The following is a 26844-nucleotide window of genomic DNA, read 5'->3' as shown; positions in this document are numbered from 1 at the left end:
ACCTACTCCTGCATTACCCCTATTTGATTTTGTATTTATAACCCTGTAATCACCTGACCAAAAGTCTTGTTCCTCCTGCCACCGAACTTCACTAATTCCCACTATATCTAACTTTAACCTATCCATTTCCCTTTTTAAATTTTCTAACCTACCTGCCCAATTAAGGGATCTGACATTCCACGCTCCGATCCGTAGAACGCCAGTTTTCTTTCTCCTGATAACGACGTCCTCTTGAGTAGTCCCCGCCCGGAGATCCGAATGGGGGACTATTTTACCTCCGGAATATTTTACCCAAGAGAACGCCATCACCATTTAATCATACAGTAAAGCTGCTTGTCCTCGGGAAAAATTACGGCTGTAGTTTCCCCTTGCTTTCAGCCGTTCGCAGTACCAGCACAGCAAGGCCGTTTTGGTTAGTGTTACAAGGCCAGATCAGTCAATCATCCAGACTGTTGCCCCTGCAACTACTGAAAAGGCTGCTGCCCCTCTTCAGGAACCACATGTTTGTCTGGCCTCTCAACAGATACCCCTCCGTTGTGGTTGCACCTACGGTACGGCCATCTGTATTGCTGAGGCACGCAAGCCTCCCCACCAACGGCAAGGTCCATGGTTCATGGGGGGTATACTGTTCAAAATACTTAGGTGTCGATATTGTTACTAGGCTTAACTTCAAATACCAAATCCTTTAAACCTTGAAAAGCCAGAGCTCAGGAACATTTGTTGTCTGGATAATCTCCAAATTTGTAGACATCAGTGTCTCAAAATCTGCTTACTTTGACTACCTCTGTTGACTGATGTGTTATAGAAGCATCTTCTGAGGCAATTCACTGCTATTGAAAAAAGTCTTCATCATTCAGAAGAAGATTGTCTGAGTTGTGTGTGGAATGCCTCATATCAATCTTTTTAAGCAAGTAGGGATATTAACCATTATCTCACAATATATCTTTTCAATCATGAAATTGATGCTTCACAATTCTTCTTAGTATGAAATGAATGAGTCATACCACCATCATAACACAAGAAGGAAATGTGACATAGGCTGTGACCTGAAGAATATGTCTCTACATTCCTATGAGGTAATAATCAATTATTTTGAAAGTAATCTAAAGGTGGTTTCCTTAAAAAAAGTTTCTATTTTGTAGTGGTGGTAAGTGGAGACACCTCTACATTGTCAGGATGATGTTGTGGAACCTGTAGAGCATCTTTCGACACTAATGAAACATGATTAACTACAGTAACATCTATTCATTCAGCTGTACATTCTGTGTTTTTTCGTCAGCTGCAGACAATACCTTATGCCAGTGACATGTTGGAATTCCACTGATTCCTGTTGTTGGCTGTGCTGGCCGGTTGCGGAGGCCATAACATCAGTAATTTGGCCCAAGTGTTGCAGGCTGCCCACTGGCAGTGTGCAAGTGAAGCTATAACATGAGTACATGTGCCTCACTCTGTTAGTGTGTTCTCAAACCATTTCCAGAAGATGACAATGACCCATCAGGATGTACTGCGCTGTCAGAAGTAGTGTAGCCGGCTGATCCTGGCTCCACCATACAGATATGCTCTGGCAACCAGAAATGCCTGCATCAATGATTAGGAACAGAGGCACTAGATGGCCCTCTCACCCAGTGGTGATGTTGATCTTAGTGCAATAAGCACTGTGAGATGAATGTGTGTTACGTGGTAGGCGGCAACCAGTGCAAAGTCACACGAGTGGCAGGACATGGTTACTTGAATGTTGTCATTTCAGGAAAAGCAAGCAGCATGTTCATGAGAAGTGCTGCAACATCTATCACATGGTTGTCAGCACACCGCAGTAATCATCGAATCGAGTGCTGTTGGTATGAACGCCATCGGTCCTAAAGACCAACTGAATTTAGACCTGGAGAACTGTGATATTTATGGAGATGGGCAGGAGGTTATGACGCGAGGCTCTGTTCGTTATAACTGAATATTGCCCACTTCATTACTGGTGATCATCAGCCCTCTTTTTGCTGTGTCTGCTTAACAATTTAGTACAGGCTATTAATTGCACTGTCAAGTCTCTGAAAGGTGTTACTCCATCCAAGGTAGTGCCTGTTGCTTCATGTAATAAGAAATAACAAGTATTTCTCTGTCTCAGTCTCTCATCTGACATTTTTCTGAATGTGTAACATGTGCCTGGCAATTCGTGCCAATGTAGCAACATGTGCTCATGTATGCAAGTGGCTTCCAGTGTTGACTGTTTCTTTTTATCATACAGTTATGTCACCACCTCTGCCTCGTGTTGCCCGCAGCTGTGGTAGTAAAAACTCAAGATAAATTTTAATTTCTTCCCCTTTTCTACTCTGTGGCATAACAATTCTCCACATGAATTCTTTGACTAAGACAGGCTAATTCCCATATCTTTCTGTGTTTTCTCATTTAAATATGTCTCACTGCTTTAATTACAACTAATAAAAGACATTGTTTGTGTTCTGAAGTCATGAAAATGGTCTTTGTACCTTACACTCTGCATTTAAATGTTATCTGAAATTTGTATTTCTACCTCTACAGTGATTGTTAATTAGTATTTATTGATTTTGTTTTATTCTTAATTTGTATTTTTGATATCTGTAGGTGATTGTTAGTGACATGAACATAATAATTAATTAAATTTTGACTTGTTCCACATCCGCTCGCTACATGCATTAATGGATCTATGGAAAATGTATCACAATAAAAAAATAACTGCTAATTTTAGAAGAGACCTCTGATATTATGATTTAATATTTTAAACCTTAAAGGTTATGTTACTCCTATGATGAAATTTCACCTGGTATGAAATACTGCTTGTAGTGCATAAAGTAGGGGATGAGGATTTAGAGAAAAAAAGAGAACTTATTCACTTAATTTGCTCTTGATGTTAATCAAGAAACATGCATTTTCTTCTCTGGAAAAGAAAATGAGAAATTTATAATTCTGATCAGTTTTTGTTTGTAAATGCTACAAAACCTGTTCAAATGCATCAAAATGTTCAAAGTATTATGTAATGCTCATTTCATGCAAAAATTCATTTTTCTCTTTAACCACAGAGGAGAATAAAATATTCTCCCAACATATTTCATAACACCTGTAGTTAATGCAGTAATGAAAACATAATAAGAATGCAGTGAGCGCTACTTCATCAAGTGCATTAGCCGTGTGTGGCCAGAGTCTGAAACAAAGAGTACACAGGAAGGTAACATATTATGTAGGTCAACAATTCTTATAAACAGAATAACTATTTGTCATTTGTATAGAAGCATAATAAATATGTTGACACTATTTTTAGAAGTTATGATATCACAAATTCATTCTTCCTCTAATACAACAGAAGAAAGCTCGAAGCACAGATCTATTTGGTAATAGTGCTGCTGGCACTTCTATGCTTGCTTGTTATTTTAGTAATATAACCATTTTTATCTGCATTTACATCAATTTGTAAACTGGAGAAATGATAGCAGGTATATTTTTGTGTTTCTGGCTAGGCTGCATGTTCCTTTTTAGGCTCAGTATTTTGATTATGTGATCAGTCTTCACACAGTGATGCCAGTTGTTAAAATGCTGTCGATAAAATATAACCTACCTGATCGGGTGCTTAAATATATAGTTCCGTCTATTATATGCCAGTTTTTTCACAAGAGGTGGAGCCCCTCCACGCCCACACCAGCATGATGGCCAACTGAAAAGGTCTACTGCCACCTCTGCATAAGGGTTAGTTTTCACTAAAGTGAGGTGTCACAGGATGTGGGTACTGCGATGTTTGCATACATATGGTTAAGGTTAACCATTAATATGCGCTCCTCTCAAGATAGATTGGGTCGAAAGTCGAACAAAGGGTAGTGATTTGAAGGGCAGAGGAAAAAAAGTGCCAAGGCAAGAGCCAAGGGAAAAAAAACCCTCTGTGATGGTTAGGTCAGGTGGTAAGAGCAGTAGCGGGTGTCTTGCTGCGTGCGACAGGCCATGCAAGGGTAGGCTTTGTTAGTAGTGGGTATCATGCATGTCGACACCTTTGACGTTGAGTGGTGCTGTTACTCAGTGGCTGCCGCTGGGTGCCGGTGTTGATCTCTTGGTCAGCATCAGAAAACCTGTAACAGGTTCATCATCGTTTTGTGTCTGATAGGTCATATATCAGATGCACCGTGTTGGGTGATGTTGGTGATTTGTTTGTGCCTAAGTGGGTGAGCTCATCGGTTCCCTGCTGTAGCCTGTTTGTTCGGCTTAATAGCAGCTGGTATTTCCAGTCAACGTTGCTGATACGCAGCGGCTTGCCAACGTTTGTCACTTGTTGGTGTGTGTTAGCTTGCCATAGGTGGTTATGCCCTAGCTAGCAGTGTCTTTGGCCGCTTATGCTTCCACCTATGGTTGTGATCATAGTTTCCCAGAGTAAGGATGAAAGGACTGTTCGAGTGTCTCAAGTTCCTGTGGCGTGTTTTTTGAGTACTTCAATGAGGGTTTCAAGACGGTATTAATTGTGAAGATCCATGCTGTATGTGTAGCGTGGAGCACTGCTAATGATTTGTACCACTTTGCTCTGTATGATCTGCAGGCGGCGCAGTCATGTAGGAGATGCATATCCCCAGACGGGACCTGCATACATCATCAGTGATCTAATCAGTGTCATTTATATGGACCTCAACACCCTCCTATTCAGTGTGCTTTCCCTGTTGAGTATTGGGTACAATTGTTTGATCCTCGTGTGCACTCTGTTGGCAACGTATTGATGTGGTACCCCCATGTAAGTTTCCGGTCCAGCCAGACACCGAGATATCTGACTTTCTCTCGGAAACGTATTGGGCATGTATGTAGTGTTATCTGTCTACTGTGTTGATGTGTAAGCAGTAGTTTCAGTCTGCGTGTAAACAGAACTGCTTTGCACTTGTTGACACTTACTTTAGTACGCCATCGTTCCAACCAAGGCTCAGCAGTTCTGAGTGCCGTCTGTATTCGTGAATTAATGTTTGACGGTTTCCAATCCTGCACAAGGATGGCTGCGTAATCCGCGTAGATGGCTAATGTCATGTTTTGTGTTGCTGGGAGGTCGTTAATCTACAGGTTGAACAAGATGGGCCCTCTTATGCTTCCCTGTGGTACTCCAGCTAGGATACCGTGTTATGTTGATTGTTTGCCCTGCACATCTGTGTTGAAACATCTGTTCATGAGATATGAGTGTACGAGACGTACAAGTCCATCTGGGAAACCAGCTTCGCTTAATTTGTGTATGAGGCCATTGTGTCAAAGACGGTCGAAAGCTTTTTCGATGTCCAGGAACACGGCCCCTGTGGATTTGTTCATGTTGTAGCCATGTGTTATATGTTCGACTACACAGAGGAGTTGTTGTATTGTTGAGTAGTGATTCCTAAAGCCGAATTGCTCCAATCTTAGGGTGTCATTGGCAATGCAGTGCTTAGTGATTCGTTTTAATATTTCCTTCTCAACAATTTTGCTGAGCGAGCACAGCAGACTGATGGGTCGGTAATTTTGTGGGAGGGAGTGGTCTTTCCCTGGCTTACTGAATATCAGGAACTTAGCCACCTTCCAAAAGTCAGGGAAGTGTTGGTGTTTTAGGATGGCACTCGTTATGTGTGTAAAGTATTTTATGGCTCTATCCGTGAACTCCTGGTGGAGGACACAGTTTTGAATGCCATCAGGCCCAGGGGCTTTCCTAGCATTGGTATGCTTGATAGCCTATCTAATTTCATTGCGTGTGGGCTGAGCTGCAAGTCATGTAACCTCCTGGTGCGTTTCACGTGGGAATACTGGATCTGAAGGAGCCATATGCCAGTTATCATCAGAAACCTTATTACTTCACACTCAGCAAACCTGCTGCATTACACAATTTTTTGTCACATTTACAAACACATAAAGGTGCAGTATAAATTATATGTAAGTAATAGGGTACTCACAGCAGAGTATGATTGGCAGAAGATGTATAGGCGTATACAATAAAGAGCGATAGAAGTGTTTGAACCTTACACAGGCATGTCTGTCAGATGCAAAAACTGCATGAGAGTTCATTGTCAGTAAAGCACAATTGATATAGGATGTAATTCCATTAGTTTATAGTTATTCCTTCTTAATGTCGATGTTGCCATGCCATGAATAGTACTGAATTTGGTAAATTTGTCCTGTGAATGCTTTTGTAATTCTTACAAAGAAATGAGAAGGAAGATGGAAATTCATTACAGTAATTAAATGTGTATTTTTGCAGATCCTCACTTGTTGCACCTGGTAGAACTAACACTCAATGTTGAGGGCAGAAGATTGACAGTAGCACAGCAGGTCGCATTAGAGCGGAAGCTCAGTTTGCTCTTACATCAAGAGGCAGTTATTCACGTACGCGAGCTGCGTGAAGAGGACCACACAGGTCGAGCAGTGATCACTTTTTATGTAGAAGAACATGGGGCTGCTGTTGAAGGGCCTTCTGTTGTCCAAAGATTGCGTACTCGCTTGCGCCAAGATGCAGGTCTTCTAGAGCTCTCTGTTGCTGACATCCGGACTGCTGTGTGTCAGAATAACTGTTCAGGTAAGGGCTTGAAATAGAGTTCTGGTGTAACAGAAGGTTTCTTTGATATGGTGCCTCTGTTGGAAGCCTGGTCAAAAATTGAAAAACTTTCTGCCTAGGTTTGTAGCTTATTTGTATGTAAATACTGAATATCTCTGTTAAGTCTGAACATTATAAATGATAATAATTAGTCCTTATTGTGCATCATTTGGATACAAAATTGGTTTTGTTGGTTCGTGTATGATTTTTATTTTATTTCTTGTGTCAGAAGCATCCATACATCAAAGAGCTACAGGCCACAGAGGGTGCATTGCCCAAAGCACTCTCTGATGTGCTGGTCCTCATGTGCCACTCCTGAAGTCTTGCTTGCTTAGGTGATTCTGCAAGTGACTTGGTTGTCCTCAGAAAGTTCTGCCAAGACTTAAGTCTTTGTTGTACTGGCTGGTGTCTGGGAAGGAGGTGGGCTGCAAATATTGTGGATTTGGTCTTCTCTTTCCTGGCTGCCAAAAGCCTTCATGTATCTGAGTGTGCTACTCCAGCAAGGCATTCAAGCTTCTTCAGAGGTGTGGGCCGGAGGCAGCCTGTGATGATGCGACATGTTTCAATAAGAGCTGCATCCACATTTTAGAGCGGCAATACTGATACCACCCTGGGCATGCATGTTTTCCCATGGAGTAGCACAAGGCCAATGCGGATGGTTTTACTGTTTTTGGCTGTGACCCCCCAAGTTGTTCCTGTGATTGTCTATACCACATTGTCTCTTGTGTGCGCTTTCTGCTTTGTATTTGTGAAGTGTTTCTTATGGGTCAGTACTAGGTCCGAAGAGAGACTTCAAGATATTTAGGGGCCATACAGCATTCCAGAAGAATTCATTCCCTGGTAAACTAGTCTTCTAGAAGCCTCCTTGTTCCTCAGATGGAATGCACACACCTGCGTCTTAGAAGGATGTAGCTTCCACCAGTTTGTCTTGTAGTAGATAGAGAGTAAGTCAAGGGCCTTTGACAGCTGTGGCTCGATTCTTTCAAAATATTTTCCTTGAGCTTTGATGGTATGACCATCTGCGTAAATGGAGCTTTGAATTTTTTCCAGTAGGGGCCGGTCATTTGTATAGATGCTGAAAAATGGCCTTCCTTGGGACAGCCCATTTTTCCTCCTCCACCTGCTTCTTTGTCCTAGAAACTCTACAAAGAAACTTCAGTTCTTGAAAAGGTTCCTGATAGTCTGGGTGTAAATATAGTCTTTTGTGATGATGTAGATCTTTCTAAGCCGAATACTTGTATGATGCCTGACTTCTTCTGCTATTATAATTTAATAAGCCTGCTAGATGATTGACAGAACCCTTAGTTAATTAAGAAATTGTTTTTATCACAGTAATATTCCTGAAATTAGATATCACTAGTTTGTTAGAGCATTAACTTTATGAATCGTAGAAGAACCTCCATCCTGTAATTTCCAAAATGCAGCTTCTTCCCCCTCTCCCTGCCCCCCACCATATTTAATCCTTTTAGATCCCTAAAATCATTTGATAAGTAGCAGTAATCCAAAGGATTGTGTTGGGCTTCCTTGATGCCAATGGCCATTTTAAGGGTAAATTCATTATTTATTTCTATTCAAGACCATGCCAGGGCCTGTGTAGTGTACTTTAATATTAAGATGCAAGTGTTGCTTCACAAAGGCTTACAAAAGAAGCGCATGCTCAATTAATGCTTGTGCAGTGAAATTTGAGTACACCATTCATGTGTCACTAGTCTTTAAGTAGAGGAGCTCCATGTACTTTTGAAAATGTACACCTGAAGACAGCCAGATGACCCTGCACCTAAAGATCATGGCAGGAAGTTCTACATCTCCTCCCATGCTTTGTAAACCACTGTGAAGTAAATGGTACACAGTACTTCGCATTTTGCCATGTACTAGGATTTCTTCCCGTTCCATTCACATATGATGCACAGGTAGAATAATTGCTTAAATGCCTATATGTACACAGTAGCTAGTCCAACCTTGTCTCTGGCATTTGACAGTTTGCCAGACATTTTGTGGATGTGTCAGTACATTGGGAAACTTTAAAACCTTACAGTCCAGTGTGTTATCAGTTTGTGGACAGGATAGCTATCCATTTTAATTAATATACTAAACTGCTTGTAATTTAAGCAGCAATACAAGCTCTACTTTCCTTCCGCTTTCGCCTTTAAAAAAATCTAAACGAGTAACACAACTTGTTGTTAGTGTTGAAATAATAAAACTTCTGAGGACTCACTTGTTGATTAAAATATGACCATCTGCAAATTGCTCTGTATACACTTTGGACGCAGCTTTTTCCAGAATGAATACATAATTTATAATTACTCATTATTTTTTGTATTGTTTATTACTGCACTTATTGCATAATGTGAGTGGAAAATGCTTAGAACAGTACAATTAACGAATAACTTTGGCAGAAAAAGTGACATTTGCCATACAGTTTAATGCCACTTGAGTGATCAGTATGTGGTGAAAGTATGTTAATACCTCTTACAGTCTATCATCCCCTAGTTCCATTTGTCTTGGTGGGTTTACTGATAACTTGCCTAGTGTAAGAATCTTGTTAGCCCTGCCTGCACCATTTTAAAACTTAATAGTGTGTAGTAACTGAAATAGTCCCACAAAAACAAACTGATCAACTGAAATGATCTATAAAGCATACATTGTCTACATTGATTAATAATTCCCTATAGTTTTATGATCACAATCGCATATACGTATCTTACTGATAGTTAAACAGAACTGTCTGGTTTCACATTTGTGGCTGGTATCACTACTTATATGTTCAACTTATTATACATAAAACTGAATGTAGAAGTATTGGTGTTCATCTCAGTAATTTGTTTATGCCTGCTTTGGCTTTCACATTATAGTTTGATGTAGAATGTCTATTTACTGCTAGTTATTTTAATTCTATGTTGCTTTTTCAGGACATGGAGTTTGTGACCAGACTACTAGACAATGTCTTTGTGAGGCTTTCTGGATGCAGAATCTAATTAGCCGATACATAGGTGATGGTGAAGCAAACTGCGGTAAGAACACATTACAAATGCAGTTTGTTATCTGTAATAAAATTTTGTAATTTAGTTCTTGCAATATATATATTTTTTTTTTTTTTTTTTTTTTTTTTAAAGGATGTTTGTGTGTTCAGTGTGCTTTGCATCAATTTACTTTGTTGATCTGTTAGCAACAGTGTTCGGCACCAAAGGAACAGATATGCAATCATTGCTTGAATGTTTGTGTACATATCACAAAAAGGACTCTCCTGTTTTTATCATCATCATCATTTGTTTCAGTTCTAGCAATTATTGATATACCATAAGTGAAAAATGCCCTGTTACACTATGGCTCAGTGTCCACCTTAAACTGCAGCTAGCCTTCCCTCTATAACTAGCTGGTTAACTAAGTCTAAAGGTTGGACTAAAGGGAGAACATTTCGTCTCCTATAGCACTGTGCATAGTAAAACATTGCGTTGTTCAAACCAATGTTCAAGTTGAGGATAGCGTAAACTTTTATTGCAGAAAAAGTTATTGATATATGTGTGTTTTTGCAATACTTATTTCTGGTTTCCCTGTATTCTGGAAGTTCAAAATACAAAAAGTGAATGTGCAACAAACAAGTTTTTTTTATTTAATATCATTCATAGAATTAAAGTTCTCATATGTCCTTTTCTACATATTTTCATAGTTAATGAAATAACTTATGACATTCACTCAATACCACATGAAATTTACCAACGAACTAAAATATTTGTAATGTATACAGAAATCTACTCTCCAATCAAATTGCAGCTGTTGGAAATACGTACAGGGTGTTTCCTGTATGATGCAAGCTCTGTGTACAGTATTGGAGTTCTGAAGATCTGTGCAGCTACACCAAGAGCCTCTGCATGACTTGTTACCAGTAGTGAGGCGTGTATCTGGCTAGGACGATAGTTCCAATAATTTTAATTAGAAAAAAATCATAATATTTTCATACATGCAGTGGCCATATGTATTTTTAAATTATCATGCATAAAATAACATTAGATCTCTCCAAAAATGTAAGATAAGACAGATTCCTACTTACTATAAGGAAGAGACAGTAAGTTGCAGACAGCACGATGAAAAGACACTTACATAAAGCTTTTGGCCACAGCCTTTATCAGCAAAAGACAACACACACCATTCATAGACACAAGCAAGCACACCTCATGCATACATTACTGCCAACTCCAGCATACAGAGAGGACAACATGTAACATATTTCATCAGATGATGATAGGGTATAGGTTTAGTAATAAATTTTTAAATGACTGAAGCATTCGTTCATAAGTAAATGATCATTACGTACTTAATTTAAAAGGCGTTGTCTAGAAAGTGTACATAAAATGAAATTATTGGCGCACATATTCTTGAATCAGGTAATTATTAGCAGTTCTTTTAAGTAAATGATCATTACGTATTTAAATAAAGAGGTGTCACATGGAAAGTGAACATAAAATGTATTTATTCCAGAAACAGCTAATCATTTGCAGTAGTTGTAGTAGCAGTAGTAGTAGCATTACTGCTATTCGTTTTTAGTTAGTACCATTATTCCCAATGTCATTGGGTACATTCAGATCTTGATTGAAATAATTTTTAAATTTGTTATTACCATTTTATTGTTATTTATTGCATTAAAATTGTTATAATTCTTTAAGTAGCTTTGTAGTTGAAAATAGTGTTTGTGTAAAATGCTGCTCCGATGTAAGTGAGGGATAGGAGACCTTAACTGATGAGGATAAATAACTAAAAATACAATAATTTAGCAGAGCATATTTCAGGGTCAAAAATTTTGTAACAGTAAAGTGTTCATCCCATTTGATGTATTACACCTATTACTAACTTACTTTCAGATTGGAGTATCTTGTACGTGGTGATAGTGTTGTTTGTGGCAATGCTATTGATTGTGGGTGGCGGCTGGGCCCTGTCATGCCTGTTCCAGAAAGTTTGTGTTCGACGTCCACGTAAAAGGCAGAAGTACTCTCTCCTGGGCAGCGATGGAGAAGGTGATGCCATGATCCCAAGGGGTGAGCTAAACAAGCTTGCCTTTTTTTTATACTTGTATTCCACATAAAATTTATTATATTACAATTTGTAAAATAACCCTGGCAATCATTTGTTAATGTGAAAATGCAAAATTGCACCATGGTTTTGAACCCATATTGAACTGTAGGAACCACAAAAACTGAGTGGCTAAGACAGTTCAGAGGTCAGTGGAAGGCAATGTTGTACCACATACATCAGGATCATGCTGAGTGAAGCTGTACTTAAAATAAGCCATTGACTTTTGTTAATTGCTGTGTAGTCTTTCACTGACTTGTTGTGGTCTTCAGTCCTGAGACTGGTTTGATGCAGCTCTCCTTGCTACTCTATCCTGTGCAAGCTTCTTCATCTCCCAGTACCTACTGCAACCTACATCCTTCTGAATCTGCTTAGTGTATTCATCTCTTGGTCTCCCTCTACAATTTTTACGCTCCACGCTGCCCTCCAATACTAAATTGGTGAACCCTTGATGTCTCAGAACATGTCTTACCAATCGATCCCTTCTTCTAGTCAAATTGTGCCACAAACTTCTCTTCTCCCCAATCCTATTCAATACCTCCTCATTAGTTATGTGATCTACCCATCTAATCTTCAGCATTCTTCTGTAGCACCACATTTCGAAGGCTTCTATTCTCTTTTTGTCTAAACTATTTATCGTCCATGTTTCACTTCCATACATGGCTACACTCCATACAAATACTTTCAGAAACGACTTCCTGACACTTAAATCTATACTCGATGTTAACAAATTTCTCTTCTTCAGAAACGCTTTCCTTGCCATTGCCAGTCTACATTTTATATCCTCTCTACTTTGACCATCATTAGTTATTTTACTCCCCAAATAGCAAAACTCATTTACTACATTAAATGTCTCATTTCCTAATCTAATTCCCTTGGCATCACCCAAGTTAACTCAACTACATTCCATTATCCTCGTTTTGCTTTTGTTGATGTTCATCTTATATCCTCCTTTCAAGACACTATCCATTCCGTTCAACTGCTCTTCCAAGTCCTTTGCTGTCTCTGACAGAATTACAATGTCATCGGTGAATCTCAAAGTTTTTATTTCTTCTCCATGGATTTTAATACCTACTCCAAATTTTTCTTTTGTTTCCTTCACTGCTTGCTCAATATAAAGATTGAATAACATCGGGGAAAGGCTACAACAGTGTCTCACTCCCTTCCCAACCACTGCTTCCCTTTCATGCCCCTTCAACTCTTATAACTGCCACTTGGTTTCTATACAAATTGTAAATAGCCTTTCACTCCCTGTATTTTACCCTGCCACCTTCAGAATTTGAAAGAGAATATTCCAGTCCACATTGTCAAAAGCTAAGTCGTAGGGCCAGTATTGCCTCACGTGTTCCAATATTTCTACGGAATCCAAACTGATCTTCCCCGAGGTCGGCTTCTACTAGTTTTTCCATTCGTCTGTAAAGAATTTGCGTTAGTATTTTGCAGCTGTGACTTATTAAACTGATAGTTCAGTAATTTTCACATCTGTCAACACCTGCTTTCTTTGGGATTGGAATTATTATATTCTTCTTGAAGTCTGAGGGTATTTTGCCTGTCTCATACATCTTGCTCACCAGATGGCATAGTTTTGTCAGGACTGGCTCTCCCAAGGCTGTCAGTAGTTCTAATGGAATGTTGTCTACTCCCGGGGCCTTGTTTCGACTCAGGTCTTTCAGTGCTCTGTCAAACTCATCATGCAGTATCATATCTCCCATTTCATCTTCATCTACATCCTCTTCCATTTCCATAATATTGTCCTCAAGTACATTGCCCTTGTATAGACCCTCTATATACTCCTTCCACCTTTCTGCTTTCCCTTCTTTGCTTAGAACTGGGTTTCCATCTGAGCTCTTGATATTCATACAAGTGGTTCTCTTTTCTCCAAAGGTCTCTTTAATTTTCCTGTAGGCAGTATCTATCTTACCCCTAGTGAGATAAGCCTCTACATCCTTACATTTGTGCTCTGGCCATCCCTGCTGAGCCATTTTGCACTTCACTGACTTATTATTATTATTTGCAGTTATGCAGTACCAAATTAGTTATCTTCTTGCCATTTACCCTTATCCTTGTGTTACAAGCCTAGTTATTCTGATTTTTGCGAGCCTAGTTATTCTGATTTTTACAAGAAATGTCAGCTACACCCATATCAGGTTAGCTGTATGTTTCATTCCATTAGATCCATATTGAGGAGATTCTCCAGGACAGGCACGGCTCATGATTTCCATACTGGGGAAGCGTGCAACATTAATCAATCGGAAGTAACCTAGACCTTGGGCTACGCTGCAGATCTGTGTGTCACCACTACCAAGATTTCAGGGGCTGGGGGGTGGGGCGTGGGGCGTGGGGCGGCAGCAATATCACACTCTAGCCACTCTAGATTACTGAACATAAATATTTGATAAGGTGCAAATATCCTGTGTAGTTATTGCTTTCAGAGCTCAGTAATTGGTACAAAAATAAAACTTCATGTCTCCAGGAGGTGTTTTTTTTATTATTTTTTGTAATTAATAACTATTGGAGAGAGGGGGAAGGAGATCTGCAGAATCTCTTGGTTTCATAATTTCAACATCCATTTGCCCTTTTACTATTGTTTGTACCAAAACTCTTCAAATATATGGTACGAATAATGTTTTCTGTGTGATTGGTGCTTCATGTTTGGTATATATTCTGCTAAAACAGATAATATATTTCACTTACCAGGAAGTCAATTTATATCTCATTTTTGGTTGGAATGGCAGGAATCACTCTCTTGGCCTGGAGGCAATTGCACGGTGGCACATTCATCACTGTTCTCATTTACTATTTTTCCAATCTGTCTGTTGATAATCTTACTCGTTTTTATTTTCTTACAGTCTCTCAATACATGACTCTGTTTCCCGCAACTGTAGCAAATTTGTTTTTCTTTGCAGTCCTGCCATTCGTGATGATCGTTCTTACATCTGCAGCATTCAACAATTGTGATGAAATCTAAACATTCTTGTCTTTCAAAGTCATGTAGCTGCCTTAATGCTTTTACAAAGTTGACAACTTCTCCCACCATTTCCTGAAGTTTGTTACACCATGCATTTCTGCCTGCTTCATTTCTTTCTCCTACAAACCATGACTGAATGTGCCTGTCACTGTTTAAACCATCTAATATGACTGATTGTGATAATCACAATTGTCTCAGCCTAGTTCATGGAATTATTAATGCTCCAAATTCTGTCTGCTTGTGATATGAAGCTTTTCACTGTCTTGATTACATGTGTGTGCACTGGATTACTAGTTTCAGCAAGACTGAACTGCCAACTTCAGATCCACAGAGTTGCTGTTGTGGTCCTCAGTCCAGAGACTGGTTTGATGCAGCTCTCCATGCTAATCTACTCTGTGCAAGCATATTCATCTCCAAATAACTGCTGCAACATACAGCCTTCTGAATCTGTTTAATGTATTCATGCCTTGGCCTCCCTCTATGATTTCACTTCTCTCCAATACTAAATTGATGATCCCTCGATGCCTTAGAATGTGTCCTACCAACTAATCCCTTCTTCTACTCACGTTTTGCCACAAATTCCTCTTGTCCCCAATTCTATTCAGTACCTCCTCATTAGTTACATGGTCTACACATTTAATCTTCAGCATTCATCTGTAGCACCACATTTCGAAAGTTTCTACTCTTTTCTTGTCTAGTCCGCCTCCATAGCGCAGCGGTGGTGTTACCGCCTACCATGCAAGGGGGCCCGATTTCGATTCCCAGCAGGGACTGGGTGTTGTCATCATAATTTTCATCATCATTGACATGCAAGTCACCTACATGACATCAACTAAAAAGACTTGCGATACAGCGGCCGAACCCCAAAAGGGATATCCCAGCCAATAAATGCCATAAAATCATTTCATTTCATTTTGTCTAAACTATTTAACCATAGAGGAACCAGAGAAGCAATATTTGCTCTAAAACTAATAATAGAGAAACGACTAGATAAGAACTTGAAAACATACATAGCTTTCGTAGATGTAGAGAAAGCCTTGGATAATGTTAAATGGGATAAGATGTTTGAGGTACTCAAAAAAGTAGGAATAGACCATAAAGATAGAAAAATGATATGGAACCTGTACAAAAACGAGACAGCAGTTATCCGTGGACGGACAAAACAAGAAGAGGTGCAGATACGGAAAGGTGTCCGACAAGGTTGTGCACTATCCCCTGTTATCTTTAACGTATACATTGAAGAGGCGCTGAAAAAAAGTAAGGGAAAATTCACAGACAGGTGTAGTAATTCATGGCCAACGAATAGATATGATAAGATATGCCCATGATATAGCTGTCCTGGCTGAAAGTGAAGAAGATCTTGTAGTTCTACTGAATAGAATGGATAAAGTTATGGATGAAGAATATAATATGAGAATTAATAAAGCAAAAACAAAAGTAATGGCATGCGACAAAGAAGATCAAGTGAAAGTCCAAGTTCATGTAGGCAATGAACTGCTTGAATAAGTTGATAACTTTACTTATCTGGGCCGTAATATTACCAGGGATGGAAGGAGCAAGGCAGAAGTGAGAAGTAGAATAGCTCAAGCAAAGGCTGCTTTTAACAAGAAGAAAAACATATTAACATCTAAGAGCATCAGCCTTGAAACCAGGAAAAGATTTTTGAAATCATATGTGTGGAGTGTGGCATGCTATGGGTGTGAAACATGGACTCTCGGGACAGAGAAACAGCAGAAGCTAAATTCTTTTGAAATGTGGTGCTATAGACGCATGCTCAAAATAAAATGGATCGACAAGGTCACAAACGAAGTGGTTCTGGAAGGAGCAGGTGAGAAGAGAAGCTTCTGGAGTTTCATTGTTAAAAGAAGAGTGCAATTTACAGGCCATCTATTTAGACATAAAGGACTCCTGAACACAATCATAGAGGGATATGTCGAGGGAAAAAGACCAAGAGGAAGACCACGGCTGAGGTACATGGATCAAATCGTGAAAGATGTGGGATGTAACACCTATAAAGAAATGAAGAGAAAAGCTGAAAGACGCACAGAATGAAGACAAGCTGCCATTGTAGCTGTTGCAAACCAATCCTTGGATTGACCACTACAGAAGAAGAGAGAAGAAGATTTAACGTCCATGTTTCACTTCCACTCCATACAAATACTTTCAGAAAAGACTTCCTGACACTTAAATCTATACTCGGTGTTAAGAAATTTCTCTTTTTCAGAAACGCTTTCCTTGCCGTTACCAGTCCACATTTTACATCGTCTCTACTTTGACCATTGTCAGTTATTTTGCTCCCCAAATAGCAAAACTCATCTACTACTTTAAGTGTCTCATTTCCTAATCTAATTCCCTCAGCATCACTTGATTTAATTCGACTACATTCCACTATCGTTTTGCTTTTGTTGATGTATATTCTCCATTCAAGAACTGTCTATTCCGTTCAACTGCTCTTCCAGGTCCTTTGCTGTCTCTGATAGAACTACAATGTCATCACCCAATCCACAGAGTACAGATTATAAAATCATGCTGTGCAATAAACAGCACATCTGTTTTCATACCATCATAATGGACTCATAATAAAAAAGACTGTAGAACTTAAAAAATGTAGCTTGTCATCATGGACTAGACAGACTCATACAAGTGTGGCACACGCAGCTATACTTTTGAATATCCTACCCTCTCTTGGTAGAAAACAAACATGCAGTTTTTCACACAGCATGATTTCATAACATGTTTCTGTGGATCTGAAAATGGCAGAGTGTGTGTGTGTGTGTGTGTGTGTGTGTGTGTGTGTGTGTGTGTGTGTGAGCGCGCGCGTGTGTGCGCGTGCGTGTGCGCGTGCGCGCGCGCGCACGTTCGTGCGTGCGTGTGCGCGCGCTTAATTCAGAAGAAAGCATGTGGTTACTTGTCTCCATAGGGGAACAAGTAAACCATATTTCAATAAAATCTGTGGTGGTGGGTGGGATGGCATGGATGACTTGACATGGAATGACTACTTTTAAAATAGAAGACACAGTTCTAGTTTTAGAATTTAACATTAATGCCAGATGATTTGCCTAAATATGTTTTCCATTTCTTTAATTTTATAGCTCCTCATGGGAAGGTCATGCTGTCAGAATCAGACTCTGATTCTGATGTTCTCTTTGAGAGCCGCAAATGCAAAATGAATGGAGATTTGAGAAATGGTCATGGAAAGATTCGAAATGGTTTTATAAAAGGAGGCCATCGTGTGAAAACATGAAAAACATTCCACTGCAGATGCATGGTATTATGAAATGTAAGTATTTGTAATATTCATATGTTTCCAGTTTTGACAGAATATTGATTTATTTTATACAAAAATTATTTACGATCTCTTTAATTTTGTAGCGTAACACTTACACATTTTGAGCTGTTCTCAGCAGTTTACATTCAAGCATTCTGTTTCCTTGACGTTCTTAACTGCTATACACTGAGTCATCTGTCCCCCTCTCTATCCCACTGCCAGACAACATGGTGTACAATAGTTAGTAGTAGAATCACTTGATTTCTATTTTGAAATTAACAACCAGTAACTGGTTGTTTTGTTGACATATGCCTTATTGCATTTGTTGTTATCTTTGCTTTCAAAATAAGCTGAAGGAGGCGGTATTTATCTCCACTGGCTATGTGATCAAAACATGGCTAAAATGTAATATTACAATGGTTTTAAGATGAAAAGTAGTTCTCTATATTTTTTTGATTGTTGATATACTTTTCTTTAGGTAGTTGAATATTTTTTGAGTCATTATTCTGGCCAGTACTTATCCTCAGGAGGAAAAGTACTGATGATAGACACAAACAAAAGTACACTCATTATCCTAGCTTTGTGAACTAACAGTTCATTTTTCAAGGGCGGAGAGAGGGAATGGGTGGGAAAGGTTAAAAATGAAGGGCAGGCCTCTCGGATCCCAGGATGAGGGAGTGCACCCAATGGGATGATGAAGGGAAAACAAAGATCTGCCATGTGCATAGTATGTTGACTTGATGAGACAGAGCTGATGAGACCAGTGGCTTGCAATTGGGGAAGTTCATTTTTTACAGCTTTTGTGGTGTGGTGCATCATCTGTGCCACTGAATGCCTAATACACATGGTAGCCAGATGCCCTTTCTTGTTGCAAATATAGAACACTGTATGCTTGCTGTGACATTTGGGACACCTTTCACAAGGCATTTCTGGACCTTGAAAGCCTCTCGCTCATACAATCAGACTTATTGGGTGTCATAGAACAAATTCTCGGTGGTGTAACTTGCCATCATCATCAGGTTATTCTTGCTGACTGACATGCTGGGCTGGAGGGTGGAATATTTATACTTCCCCTCCCACTCCTGACCCATATGTAAACTGCAAAATGTGTCATTTGTGATAGTGTTCTCGCTCTCAGGAATCAAGTGGTGGACCTCAGTCAGCAATCTGTTCAGTATTCTGCCTCAGCTGCATCAGAAGCAGCTTCAGTGCTGGGTTCTGTGCTTGGAGAAGTTGAAATCCAATTTCCTTATTAATTAGGTTCTGTCGTAGCCAGATTTCAGTGGCCTCCTTGTATACACAGTCCCAAAAGAGGGATGCATTTTTCAAAACTTTTGTGTCTTCATACCTCATTTTAGAGTTTGGATCTCAGCAATTTTCAGCAGTTGCTGATTTTGTTGACAGCACCTTTCTTCTACCTTGCTAATGGCTTATCTGACATACACTGTCCTGAAGTTGCATGGTATGTGGTACACACCAAGTTTCCAGAGTCCCAGATCATCTTTTATTGACCAAGAAGTAGTATAATTTTTACCAGCAGGTTGTATGTATACATTTGAGGGCGTTTCAGTGGAAAATTCTGCCAGTTTTTCCCAGTATGTTGCATATGAAATGTAAGCTCTCTGTGTGTGTGTACCTTCCTCAGCTCTCGATTGTGGTGGGGCTTCCTGCCTGTCAACTGGCTTTGGGCTCATTACAATGCTGAACTTCCTTTGTCATAGATCAAATGAGCTCTGTGGACTACCTTGTGTAGCACTCCTTCCTTTTGTGATGGGTGATGACAACTGGAGACATGAAGGTATTGGTTCATGTAAGATGCCTTGTGGAGGATGCTGCGTCCCAGACTTCCATCCAGTTTTCTCTGTACCAGAACATTCAAGAATGGGATTTTGTTCCACCTTCATGGTGGACTTTATTAAGTTGTGGATAGAGTTAAGGTGTTGCAAGAACATTTGTAGTCATTCTTCCCTATGTGACCATATGATAAGTCTAGCAAATTTTCCTCAAAACGTTCCATGTACATATTGGCAACAGTAAGTGGCAGTGGGCTACCCATAAGCAAGTGGATCCAAATTTCTTTCCAGTTAGTTCTAGGGATGTCGTAATTGGTACCCTAGTGAAAGTGACACAACATGGAAACTGCCCATAAGATCTGAGTAGGTCAGTCTGAAATTTTGTAAAAATTATATTAACTTAGCAGAATTCTTAATGTGCTAACATTTGTCAGCTGTCAGAACCAAAACTGTTCTCAGGTGTTTCACAACCGGGTACATTCATGGTCCTGTTATGCTTACTATGGGCCTCAAAGGCTATGCCCTCCTTGTGCACCTTTGGAAGTTCATACAGCTCAGGTGGTGCAGCAGCAAGATGTCAAAGTTTATTCACTGTCTCATCTGTAAAAAATTTCGAAGATGTTCAGTTGTTATATGCTGCATCCAGCTGGTTGTATCTGAAATCATTTTCCTGTAAGAAGTGTCATTTAGATGATTGTACATTTTCCCTTCAATTTTTAGTCTAATTTGATGTGACAAAAAGACAGAACATGTTAGACAATGTGGCCAACCCAAGAAACTTTGTTTCATTCAACCAGATAACTCTAGTTACAGAATATACATATCCCAGACTAAGATTCATCAGAAGGAAGTGTAATTCATCCGCAAAGAAATTTACTTACAAAACTCTCATTCAACTGTACTTGAATACTGTTCAACATTTTGGGACTCCTGCCAGGTTAGATTAGTAGAACAGACAGAGAACAGTTGCATGATTTTTCACAAGGAACACTAGAACACAATGTAGATGCTTAAAAAATTCATGTGGGAGTCAAAACATGAAGGAAAATGCCTTATATTGCAGAAAGGGCTTACCGTTGAAATTGTTTGACCAGATATTCCAAAATGAGTTAACAAAAATGTTTGTTTCTCTGATGTATGTGTTGCATAATAACCAGTGAGAGTGGAATTAGAGAAATTGAGGGTAATTGTTGTTGACCCATCTATCCCCAATGTTCTGCCTTCCTGTCTTGGAATATTCTTTCATTCACCACCTTTTGGCTAAAGTAATTTGTGGTGCCCTGATGGGTTTAACCATCATTTTTCAAATTTTTCTGTAGTGTGGACTGACTGGGGGAAGAACACCTTAAATAGCACACTGCATGAGTGTTAAAGGTCATCTGTTCACAGTACTTCTATAGGCTCATATTTGCGCTTGAAAGCCAATGCAGTTGCCAATCTGACATGTTAGGGTCATTAAGTACCCTTTTGGTTGACCCCATGACAACACAAAGATCACACTGTGGATGTCCTAGCTGCTAGCTCCCAGTGCATGCCCTCTTGCCAGATGGCCTTTGCTGTGTCTGGGTGACACTCATTGGGAGAGCTCTTGAGTGGGGTAAGTGGCATCAGGGCTTATGATTCACACGTGAAATCTGTTAAGTTACACCAAAAATTGGCTGTTCTGATCCAACCATCTCTTCAGACAGGAATTGAAATTTCAGTGCAGGCAGTTATAACCCTGCTGCTTTCCGTATCCTGGCTACCCCATGGGAAGACGGACAGGCCACACATCTGGGACTGAAAAAATGTATCCAAAACTTAGTATGTACCCGAACTAATGGACATACTTTTACCACAACAAATCCATAATTTTTTGTGGAACATACTGAAGATAAGTTTGGAGAAGTTGAGTCATTGGGGAAAATGCACAATGGATCTCTATTGATTGAAGCCTCCTTTGCTGCACGATCTGCAATTCTTCAGGCATGTGACTGTCTGGGTGACATACCAGCCAAAGCAAATGAGGAGCTGCAGGTTAATCTTGAGTGGTAAGGTATGCATTTTGTCCAATGCTTCCAAAAAGATCCAAAGGATAATAGAACAGATACAGGCACCTTTACAGAAGCCTTTGAAGGATTGTTCTCCCGGAAAAAGTTAGTCATGATGTACAGCTGTGATGTGAAACTGCACATAACACTACCCATGAAGTGCTTCTGATGCTTATGCTTTGGTCAAATACATGGCAGACCCAAAATGTGGTAACTACAGATGATCACTGCACAAAGAAACTTCTTGTGAAGAACTACTCTTGCATGTCAGTTGTATGGACTGCCATCCTCCATGTTCACTGGTTTGCCCAGTCTTCAAGAGAGAAAAGAAAATTTAGGAACATAAATTTATTGACCACCTGTGTTACACGGAGGCACATAAAAAGTATGAACACCTACATCCTGTTGATATGACATCTAATTATGTGTGGGTCACACCCATCACTCCCACAACTTCAGTTTTTTTTTCAAAACCAGTTCTCCCACCACCCTCCTCTCTTGTGTTTCCTGTGGCACCGCCTTTGGAAACCACTTCCCACATCTAGCTGGAGGAGCAGCTCCCTCCTCTGGCAGAGACCAGTGACAGGGCTCCCTCTCATACTGTATTTACTCGAATCTAAGCCGCACTTTTCTTCCGGTTTTTGTAACCCAAAAACCACCTGCGGCTTAGAATCGAGTGCAAAGTAAGCGGAAGTTCTGAAAAATGTTGGTAGTTGCCGCCACAACTAACTTCAGCCGAGAATATATGTAGCGCTACACAGGCATGCTTTACAGGCTCAAAGATAAATACTGGCGCCAAAACCTCTGCGTCAGTAAATAAATTTTAAAAAAAAGGTGGAAGACGAGCTTTTTTCTCCGCCCCGAGTTTCGACCACTGCATTTTCATACATTATCCAACGAAGTAAATACAAATTGCATACTGTTCATCTTCAAATGTGGCAGCATTTCAGTGTACTATGAAAATTCGACTGACAGGACTGTTTGGGATGTTTGTCAATATGGCCAACTCTTCGTTCTGAATATTTTCCTACCTGTGAGAAAAGATGGTTGCTAATAGGAACTTCTATGAATTGCGAATCACATGCAGTATTCTCTTCACCATAAGAATAATGCGAATATAAACATTTTGCCATGTATTCTTTCGTGTTTGCTGCTATCTCATTTAAATCCTGTCTGCCTAATAAACTACAAAACTAGAGTGAGACAACAGCAAATGCGGAAGAATATACATATCGTGTCGTGTTTATATTCATATTATTCTTATGCCTAAGAGTGATACAGTCAGAAATGAAGCATGGCAATTGGCTACATTTTTAAATCTAAGATGACTCTAATTTCTGTGCAGAATGTAATGTACAAAAGAGGCATCTGCAAAGATTTTCAAACGGAGAAAATTTTTAGCTAAACTCTCATTCAGAACATCTTCTATCATACGCAGTCTATTATTTGGTTCTTGTTGATCATTATCAAAGAAAGCAGCAGTGTAAGTAACAACAAATAGCAGTCTCTTGCCATTGTTTCGCTAATGAGACAATTCCTCTCTTTTTTTATTGTAAGCGGCGGTAGCGCGCACAAAAGCAAGCCATGCCGCAAGCAGCGACAGGCCGTAAACACTCGTTATCAGAATGCGACAAACAATGCATGACACAGTACAGTAATGCAGTTTCAGCTTATAGTGACGTAAACACCTATAACAAAGAGAACGGAACTTATCAGATCAAAGAAAAATAAGCAATCGATTCAAACCTGAGGAAGCACATGAAAAAGGAAGGGTACCCGTATAAATACGGACGGAACGCCTGACGCATAGCAATGGCTACCTGGTAAAGCTTAACTGATAAGCTTACGACATGAACCAAACTACTATAGCTGTATCGTCATTCATTCGACCTAAATTGTGTCTCATATTACAATGGACCAACTTCGTTTCGATTTGGAGGTGCGCCCTAAAACTTTTCTCTCACCTTGAATTTAGAGTCGCAAATTTCAGGTGCGGCTTAGATTCGGGAAATTTTTTTTACTTGATTTCGAGTCTCATTTTTCAGGTGTGGCTTACATTCGAGTGCGGCTTAGATTTGAGTAAATACGGTAAGCCCCTTTCTAGAAAGTCATATCAGGGGCCCGACACCAGCCAACGGCTGAATGAACTGCAATCTATGGGCCAGGGCCGCCCGCTCTTCATCCGTCCTCATGCTTATCATGGATAGGCCCTTGTCAGAATCGCAATGGCCACAAAGGAGAAGAAGAAGAAGAAGAAGAATTGGGGCAAGGCTACTCCAGTGACCTCAGAGGAGCCAGATCCCCCCCCCCCCCCACTCCATTTGATTCTGAACCATTGATGTTGTTCCACCCCCATCAATGACAGGCAGTGATTTTGAGGCATGACCAGTTCTCCTGAACCCTTCATGCCTAACCTGGACACCCATAACATAATTATTCAGTGAAACTGTAAGGGATATTACAGTCACCTTCCAGAACTACATCATGTTATTTCCTCCTCTTCTGCAAATACTTGTTACTCTACAAGAAACACACTTCACTGATGATGACCATTCCCCAGTGGTCCATGGTTATCATGCATTCTGTCAAATCGTGCTGGCCCTGAGAGGGTGTCTGGAGGGGACTGTACATTGGTTCACACAGGTGTCATCAAAGTAAGGATTGCCCTTCGTACCAAGGTGGAAACAATAGCAGTGTGAATGCAGATGACATCAGAGATCACTATTTGATACTTTTACATACCTTCAGGCAGGTCACTTAATTACCATGACTTGACCACCTTAGTCCAATAATTTTGTCCCCTTTTCTCCTACTAGTGTATTTTGATGTGCTTCAACCCCTCTGAGGGAGTGTCACTTCACTTGGTAGTGGCCTTCTACTGGACCAGCATCTTAATGATCATGATCTGCATCTCCTCAATGACCATATTCCTACCCACTTAAGTGGTATCTTTCCAGCTATCTGTCTAATGATCTCTTTCCCCAGTCTCATGACACCACTTCATGGGTCACTATGTGACGATGTTTGTGACAGTGAGCACTTGCCACGAGTGATCCTGTTGCTGCTTTGCGACTGCCAGACAGGCCGACTAACACATTGGTTGCTTCAAAGAAAGAGTTAACTAGCAATTGTATGCCCTGCTGTTACCTTCACCACCTGTTTGTCAGATTGCATCGATGAAATTGTGCAAGATTTCTCCGACGCAATCACCCACACTGCTGGAATTGCTATTGCCCTTCCTACATGCCCCTCCATTGCTGGCAAGTGCCATTGTTGGCCAATAACTATGCAATAGCTGTTCAGGATCACCGGAGGGCCCTACAACAATTAAAATGACATCGTTTGCTGACCAACCTTATCACTTTTAAGCAACTTCATGCAAAGGCTCATTATCTAATTAAGCACAGTAAGAAGGAATGTTAGGAGAACTACGTCTCCTCCCTAGGAATGTATGGCTCTTCATCCCTGGTGTGGGCCAAGCTATGCAGACTTCTGGACCACCAATGAACAACAACTGTTCCGGGGTGTGTCCTTAGGTTGGTCTTTGTACTGATGTGTAGGTTCTTGCTGATCACCTTGCAACCCAGTTTGTGAAAGCATCACCATCCTCTTCTTAGGCAGCTATCTCTCTACTGCAGAAGTGACAATTTGAAGAGGACCCTCTATCCAACAAAATTGAATCATGTAATGATCCTTTCACTGACAGGGAACTGCTTCAGGCTGTTGCCTTGTCTCAAGATAAGGCCCCAGGCTCTAATTCAATTCATAAACAGATGATCAGACACCTGAATGTTCTTCCAAGGCTTCATTTACTCAGGGCCTTCAACCATTACTGGCTCAAAAGTGTCTTCCATTCACAATGGTGGGGTAGTATCATTGTCCCAATCTGTAAGCCAGAAAAAAGAAAACAGCATCTCTTGACAGCTGCCAACCGATTAGCCTCATTAATGTGCTCTGCAAACTGCTTGAAAAGATCGTTGCCCTCAGATTATGCTCAGTTCTTGAGTCTTGGCAGCCTCTCGTTTCCGTATCTGTGTAGTTTCCGGTGGGGACAATCCACAACCGAGTACGTGGCCTGGTTGGAAACAGCAATCCTGACAGAAATTTTTCTAAATGTCAACACATTATGGCAGTCTTTTCTGACCTACATAAGACATACGACACTGCTTGTTGCCATCACATTTTACTTACTCTCCATGACTGGCTTTTGAGGCTGTCTACCAATTTTTATTCGTTAGTTTTTATCCTGACAATTGTTCTGGGTTCTTGTTCATATTTCTCTACAGGACATACAGAATGGCACCCCACAGGGCTCTGTCATGAGTGTCATTCTTCCTCATTATAATCAGTGGGATAGTGAGCTCTGGTCACCCTGTGCTGTATGGTAATTGCTTTCACATTTGGTATAGCTCCCACTCAGTAGCATCAGCTCCAAGGCTCGATCCATGGGCCTTTACATGGACTATTTCCCGTGGATTCCAGTTCTCTCCTACAAAAATGCAGATCATGACGATCTGTTGTTGTACCATGGTGCTGCTCGACCCAGAACTCTACTTGGGTACCCAGCACTAGGAACTTGTTGCACAGTCCCATCTTTTGAGCCTCCTTTTTTATAAAAAACTGATGTTGCTGCCCCATATTAGTCTACTAAAAACTAGTTGCTTGTGGAAGCTTAACACTGTCTGCTTCCTTGCCCACACCTCTTGAGATGTGGGTCGTGTTACTCTTCTCTGTAGTTACTGGCCTTTGGTCTCATCCCTCTGGAATATGGTTGCCAGGTTATGGCTCACTATGACTTCTGCTTTGAAATTGTTAAACCTAGTCAATCATCGTGGTGTTCATCTGGCCACCTTCTGGATAGACCTGTAGACAGTCTCCTTGTCGAAGTGGGTATCTAACCCCTCAGTTCCAACAGTACCAACTCTTGGTTTCCTATGCTGTTTGTGTTCAACAGTTCCCTGATCATCCTACATATCCCATTCTTTTTTTTTTATATGTGGGCATCAACCTCCTGATACTGCCCTCCATTGGGATTACCAGTTGGAATGTGCCTCATGTCCTCTGGTTGGCTTCTGCCCTGTCTAATAAACTCCAGACTATCAAGGTGAGTGCTGTTGCATGATGCTCTTCCTTCCATTCCTCCTGAAAGGAATCCAGCATCCTATGTCACCTCTGCATTT

The 26844-nt window shown here is 40.3% G+C and overlaps 1 protein-coding gene across 2 annotated transcripts in view; it reads left to right on the top strand.

Moving 5' to 3' along the window:
- LOC126237428 (dyslexia-associated protein KIAA0319-like protein) overlaps positions 1-26844 on the top strand; it is a 152578-nt gene that overhangs the window by 123421 nt on the left and 2313 nt on the right. The window contains exons 15-18 of one of the 2 annotated variants that reach the window (XM_049947539.1): positions 6209-6523; positions 9451-9552; positions 11398-11550; positions 17666-17853. In XM_049947539.1, coding sequence (XP_049803496.1) covers positions 6209-6523; positions 9451-9552; positions 11398-11550; positions 17666-17817 — 722 coding nt within the window. In that variant the 3' untranslated portion in view covers positions 17818-17853. Of the gene's footprint in view, positions 1-6208; positions 6524-9450; positions 9553-11397; positions 11572-17665; positions 17854-26844 lie in introns of both variants that reach the window. The other variant, XM_049947538.1, reaches the window with a different exon arrangement.

Source organism: Schistocerca nitens, chromosome 2 (genome assembly GCF_023898315.1).
Source record: "Schistocerca nitens isolate TAMUIC-IGC-003100 chromosome 2, iqSchNite1.1, whole genome shotgun sequence".
Lineage (NCBI taxonomy): Eukaryota > Metazoa > Arthropoda > Insecta > Orthoptera > Acrididae > Schistocerca > Schistocerca nitens.
Note: the sequence above shows the minus strand (reverse complement) of the source record. Positions and strands in the feature narration are given on the sequence as shown.